Consider the following 7,042-nt stretch of genomic DNA (forward strand, 5'->3'; position numbering starts at 1 on the left):
GAAAACCTTAAAAGGCACGGTATATGTGATGTCAAACATCTAGTTTGGCCAATAACATCAGAGGAGTAGGGATTTAAACTTGAGAAAAACAAAAATCAACTTCATCAACAAATCTATTTCCAATAACAAACATGTAGAGTACAATAATAAATCCTAAACAAGTTGGAATAACAAGATACATTCAGAAAGTTAATCAACCGTACACTAGCTAACTTTTGCTAATGCGAAGATTACAAATTGGCCATAGGAGTACTCCGAAATATAAAACAGACACTTTAAAAACGAATTGTGCCTATCCATGCCCTCATCGATGCTTCAACGATGATGTCCCATTCCTAATGGATGATGTCCAACACCTAGTGGATGATGTCCATGCACCTGACCCAAATTTGGGCTATTAACCAAATGAGCCAAAGTTGTCATGGCATGTGATTGCCCTGAAATTAGCCCTGCAGTTGAAGGATTTTGTGCTAGGATTATTGAGTAACCATCATCAAAATTGTCCATGCCTTGTGCCACTAACTGCCATACTAAACTCCCTCCCATTGTCCCTCCTGCTTTCGCAAAATTGTACACATTTCTGTAAACTAAACTCATGAATGAGTCTCTTGCATTTTGATTGTATCCTGGATCTTTGCTCGACTTCCCAAATTCAGCGAGAACCAATGGCTTCTTTAATATGGTTCTTGAATCTTGCCAATGACTTGTCATCCATCTTTGCATGAATGTTGCTTGTGCATCGTCGCTTTGCCCAGACAGCCTGTTAACCAAAAAAGGTTTTCCTTTATGTTTTACGAGTTTAAGTTATGTGCACTAACAATATAGAGATCTGTTTAGTACTCTTTACCATTGGTCGGTGTATGCATGTATAGTAGCAAAATCAATCTCTTTAATAAGATGGCTACTGATGAAATCAGTTCCAACTTGAAAACCAGGATTAACTTGCTTCTTTTCAGGCATTGAATCGCCATAAAATCCTTCCATTCCTATCTCCAATAAGTGTTTTTTGTCTAGTGATTTCACAAAACTTGCCATCTCTTGAACCCATCCCTACAAAAATCACATCAGATAGTGATATTATTAAAACAACATTACAATTAAGAGTATTAACATATTATAGATTTGTGTCTGTTTTTACTCACATTAACTGTTTTTCCAGAATAATCAGCATTGCAGCGAGGCTCATTCATAAGTTCCCACGCCATTATTGTAGAGTCATCTCTGTATGCTATTCTAGTCATTGTGTTCACCCTTGTCACTATTTTCTTAACATGGTTCTTGTAATAATCTTTAAGAACTGGATGAGTGTAAAAATCATCTTCACTGTTAATGTTCTGAATTCCTGCATTTTTCGCCCATTGAGCATATTGACTTCTCCCTCCAAAATCTTTGTAGTTATTCACAAAGCTCAATATTAAACGTATCCCATACTTTCTTGCTTCCGAGATCACAAAATCCAATCCCTATATCACAAAGAATCGATCCATGTTAATTAAAGGCCATAAATATAAAACAATGTCACATATACTACAACGTAAAGAAAACAAGTAACTTATAAGCCCCTAATTCTTGATGACATAATAAGTAAACAAAAAGTTTGTTCTGTCAAATAGTTTTTGAACTTTTAAATGAGATGATCATACACTTCTAACACTAATAAACAACCTGTAAAACACGTTCATCGTAGACACCAGGAGAAATTTGCAATGCTGCATCGCCACCATCGCTAAAAGCCCAAGTCCTGCATACAGAGAGGCTAGCAGCAGAGGCTTCCTTGAAAACCTCAGAGATTTTGTATCTCTCAGTTGGCTCAGCAGCAACATGCATTAGCCAATAAGAGTTGAAACCATTGAAGAGAAAAGGTGATCCATTTAGAACAAAATGTGCACCTCTTGTTCTAACAAAATCTACATTTTTAGTATTTTCTATATTCCTAGCTTCTGTGACTATAGCTAGTAGGAGGAGGCAGAGCAAGGCAAAGAATGCTCTACTAAAAGAAGCCATTAATTAATTTGTTAGAACAATGTATATAGTTTGTAAAATGGAAAGGATGATTTGAGTAGCCAATGGATGTTTGTAGAGCTATTTATAGTTACTTACAACTTACTAAAAATAGAAAAAAGTATGAAGTTGAAGTGATTAGGAGGATTTTCAGGATTGATATCCAATAGTTGGTTTGCTAAATTTGGCAAAACCAAATTTCTTTATCTTTAGTTTTGTGGAAAGCTGACAGAAGGTGAAAGTTCAGTTGGAGGAAAAAGGGATAGAGAGATATAGGGAATTGATAAGAAAAATTAAAGAATTAAAAAAGGAAAATAGAGGTGCCATGAAATATATAACGTGGGTGATGTCTTGTAAATTTGGTAGGCACATAGGGACTTGAATATGAGTATATGATATAGAATGTTGAAAAGCTTAAACCAGAGAGGTGGATTCAGAATTTAAAATTTAGGAGTTCCCAACAATAGGGGTTTGAACCTTGGTCCGTGACTACAGATGAATTTTTACTCGTTCACCACATCTATGTACAGGGTTCCCAAGGGAAATACCTAGTTTTACTCAAAGGTTTCACAATATAAATATAAAGTCCGAGCAAAAGTTACTGAATTCTCGAGAACTCACGCTATGAATAGATCCGCCCATGTGCCTTAAAGTTAATGAACCTCCGTTCATCCCACATGATTTGAAGCCAAGAAATGCTCAAATAATCAGCTCATAATTTGAAGAGATTTTAGGAGCACATGCATGTGAAGTTAGGCGTCGGCAAACGTCAAAATTTTTATCTTAAAATATAGAGATGAGAGAGTAAATAAATACATTTAAGGGTGGAGTCGATTCAACATCTACTTTACATAAAAAATGATCAAAACATAAGTAATTAAATACACGAATAAGATAAAGAGCTGACTGGTTTCAACATCTACATAAATGATTAAAATATAATTAAGGAGTAATTAAAGACACAAATAAGATATGGGGCTAGCTGGATTCAGTTTCTATTATATATACTAGTGTACTTGTTCGCGCTTCGCGCGTTCATAAAAGATATTAATATATAATTAATCACTAATGTCCCAAATTCTATAATAAATAAATCCTTGCTAATCAAACATTTTTTTCATGATTTTTAACATCCAACATAATTTTATTAAGTTAACAACAAATACTTCATTAAATTAGTGTAAACAAATTAACTTGTATGAGAAAAAAAACAATAATTTTTTTTTAAAATGACAAAAGACTCAAGGAAAGATAAAAATTATGCACTGATTTGGTGATTAATCCCCGTAAAGTTGTGCAAAGGAAAAACTCAAAAAGTGTGAAATATTCTCAAACTCTCGTATAAGAGGCAAATTTTTTTTTGTTACATGCACATTTCACAGCTCCATCAGTATTACATATCAATAATTGGGAAAGGTACAAGAAACCAAAATAGTTGTAGTCTCTCGAAATTTCACATTAAAATAATAATAATAATAAAACACATATAAAAATAAGAGGAGAAGAAAACAAAAAGATAGTAACAGATTCTTCGTTTTAGAGAATACAAAGTCACTTTGAATATCTATCTATATATATGCTTATTAATTGTTTAAACTAATAGCTACAATCTATCAAATATTACACAGTTAGCAAAATCAATTGATTTTACATATTTGAAATCTATGGAAAAAGTTCGAAGTCATAATAATTGAAAATTTAAAATTTAAAAGATATATGAGAAAATTATGATAACAAAGAGACTTATTAGAATCTCGAAATTTAAAAATATGTCATATAAATTGAAGGAAATATCTGATCTCTCAGCACTCTAATCAAACACCTTGTTGCATATAGTCTGGCACGTTGGCACCTCTACCACAGGTTGAAAAAAGCCTTGTGTGAAAAGGAAAAAAGAAAGAAGAAATTAAAAGAGAGATATCAAGATATATTCTATCACTTTGTATCCATTAATATTAATTTTACGAAGAAATTGTTGTTCTATACTCTAGACTAACAAACGTACAATGCAACCATTTTGCTTGATTGTCAAAACACATAGAATACAAAATGCTCAAGTAATATATAAAGAATAATCACATTATGAATCATAACAATGTACTTAAAGCTTCTGTAAAATGGGAGATTGAAAATAGTAACGGTTCCTGATCACATTCATGAATAATAATGAGTTGCTCCTATTATTATTAGGATACTCTCACTGAACAAAGAGAATAGCAGAGTAAAAAGTTATTGGAAGATAACTGCTCCATTAATGTAATGAAAGTAGTGGCAATGTAATTAGAAGAGTTATAATTACATTTGTAACGTTACAAAAGACTTTTGGTTATTCGTGAAAGGATGGGAGACATATAAGGGAAGAGAGTAACTGTAATTAAGAAGTGAGTTTTTTTTTTTTGTAAATATAACACAAGAAAATGTGAAAAAAAATCAAAAAACAAAAAAGATAAATCGGTTTTTAGCTCTTAAAGGCATGCCACATCAGCAAGTTTAACATCCTCCTTTATATAGATATATAGATTTGTTTTATATTTTATTAATTAATTTTTTCTTCTTTCTTTTCTTTTCCTTTCTCTATCCTACTTAACAATAAATTTTTATAGTAAGAAAAACACATTTTCTTAGGATCTTAATCACAAAAAAAATAGATGAGAAAAGAAATATAAAATCAGTGTACAATATATTTTTATTATTATTAATTCTTTTAATATTTTTTAAAGAAAAATATAAGAATAAAACAAATCTTTAAATTAAACATAAATGGTTCTTCCTACCGTAAAAAATACCATTAAAAAGGTCATATAATAATTAATATATCTTCAATTTTTTTAAATCTATTAATAGTAGAGTTTCAACCTTGATAGTAATTAGCATATTACTAACAAAGTTACAATAATTAATTTTCGTCTAACGAAGGTACCAACAAATCACATATATCTTCCAAACTTAAGAAATTACATACAAAAAGAACACAATGCACATACCTTCATTAGGACCTTAATCATAATTAGGAAATAGATGAAAATAATAATAATGAATCAACGCACAATATTTGAGCTCTTGTCAACAGTACTCCCTCTAACTACTGATCAACATCCAAGAGCCCTCTTTATTGAGTCATGCTTTACTACAATAATAATAAAAGGAAAATGTGATTTTAAATATGAAATAAAAAGAATAATCTTGAGTACGGCTTAATGAAATAAAAAATTATGAATTTATATGGACAAAATAAAGAAATCTTTAAAGAAAACATAAATAGTTTTATGTACAATAATATTGTTGAACCTTGAATTGGCTAATAGTTAATATTATTTCACACAAAGTTATAATAACTAATTTGCATCTAAACAAAAATACAGACTTGCAATAATAAAAAAATTATAGTTGAACACAAAGTTACAATAACTAATTTGCATCTAAACAAATTATAGACTTTTAATAATAAAAAAAATCAAACTAAAAAGGTTACATGGAGAAAACACAAACACATAGATCTTTCGTAGGACCTTATATTAAAAAAATAAATAATAATAAGAAATGAATCAACAATCAAGAGTCTTATTCATCGTGTCAAGTTAAAGCATAAATTTGATAATAGAATAATGCTACAAAGAACAATGAAATATAAAAAATAATCTTGAATTGGAATTTCATGAAACAAAAAACTTGTGAATTTATGTTGACAAAAATGAATGAATATCATAAAATATCTTAAATTTTATAATTTAATAGTTGGGGGTTATGAATATAAAAAATCAAAAGCCATGAAATTAATGATATTATTAAGAGTAGAAGTTAAATAGATATAAGTTATGGAGATGAAATTTTAAAAATAAATAATATATGAAAAATACAAATAAAGAAGATAACAAAAATACCTAATATTATATAGATATATAAATTTCTTGAATTGAATATATAAATAAAAATAAGTAAAAAAGAACAAAGAAAGGAAAAGTAGTGATTTATTAAGGAAATGTTATAAATGAGATTTATGAGAAAATGGTTAAAAAAATACCTTTTATATTATATATTGAATAGAATAAATTAAAAAAAAAGAATAAAGAAAGGGAAAAAAGTTATTTAAGGAAATGATAAATATCATTAATGGTGAGATTTATGGAAGAAAATAGTAAAAGAAGAAATTGAGAAATGTTATAGGAAAAGAGAATAATAGCATTAATGATAAAATATATTAAATATGGCTATTGAAGAAGAATGAATTAATATCACTATCTTTAATATTTAGATGATTTTTTTGTATTTTAAAATTAGAAAAAAGGCCAAAAAAAACACAAAAAAAGAAGATAAATGAAATTGAAGCTAATAGAAAGCGCCAGTCACCGTTTTCTCATTTAGCTTTATTATAATATATAGATGTGATTTTTGAGCGCAGGAGATTTGGATCAACTCCTACAGCTCCGACCAGGTAGGAGCAAATCTACTGCGCTTCATTGCTGAATTCATCCCAACCTATAGTATATATTGAAATTAAAATCACAAAAATTTCAGCTAATATATTATCTGATCTCATAATTTTGAAGTGCAATAAGTATTGTGTTATAGAACCTTAAAAGTTAAACTCATGACTAAATCAAAATTCTGAATCCATTTCTGACGGCTAGAAAGAGAAAGGGCATGAGCTAATTAGGAAGTTGATAGATGTGGTGAATATTTTGAAAATGATTAGTTAATTCAGAAATAGAAGAAGTGGATATCTTAACTGAATACTCCACAAAATATGCATGACAGAAGCAACATATATAATAAGAGAAATATGACCATGAAAATGGCTTATGCATGCATTCCATGTGGTTACTTGGCATCACCTTCTACGTATACGTTGTAGTAGTAATAAATTCAGTTATCTCAACTTCCACATGTAAATAACAAGTTATTGTTTGACGTAGCAATATTCACAAAAGTCAAAACTATCCGAGTATATAGTGGCGGGGTCATGATTTTCTAAGAGGATTAAAAATATAAAGAAGTAACTATGTGAAGAAGTTAAGCCGAGGAGATATATATATATATATAT

At 29.5% G+C, this 7,042-nt stretch overlaps 1 protein-coding gene across 1 annotated transcript; it reads right to left on the reverse strand.

Moving 5' to 3' along the window:
* Window positions 1-293: 293 nt before the first annotated feature.
* On the reverse strand, window positions 294-2,004 carry LOC102593385 (mannan endo-1,4-beta-mannosidase 5-like). The gene is made up of 4 exons (XM_006356508.2): window positions 1,666-2,004; window positions 1,143-1,463; window positions 848-1,050; window positions 294-760 (listed from the first exon to the last, which is right to left on the reverse strand). Exons 1-4 carry the CDS (start codon window positions 2,002-2,004, stop codon window positions 316-318), a joined length of 1,308 nt encoding a protein of 435 aa, XP_006356570.1. The 3' UTR covers window positions 294-315.
* Between the last annotated feature and the right edge of the window lie 5,038 nt (window positions 2,005-7,042).

Source organism: Solanum tuberosum, unplaced genomic scaffold, assembly GCF_000226075.1.
Source record: "Solanum tuberosum cultivar DM 1-3 516 R44 unplaced genomic scaffold, SolTub_3.0 scf00222, whole genome shotgun sequence".
Classification (NCBI taxonomy): Eukaryota; Viridiplantae; Streptophyta; class Magnoliopsida; order Solanales; family Solanaceae; genus Solanum; species Solanum tuberosum.

Coding starts and splice junctions, on each gene's coding strand:
- LOC102593385 (XM_006356508.2), bottom strand. CDS start 2,004: ATGGCTTCTTTTAGTAGAGCATTCTTTGCCTTGCTCTGCCTCCTCCTA. Junction 1,464..1,665: donor ACGATGAACGTGTTTTACAG/GTTGTTTATTAG, acceptor TTTGTGATATAG/GGATTGGATTTTGTGATCTC. Junction 1,051..1,142: donor ATTCTGGAAAAACAGTTAAT/GTGAGTAAAAAC, acceptor TGATTTTTGTAG/GGATGGGTTCAAGAGATGGC.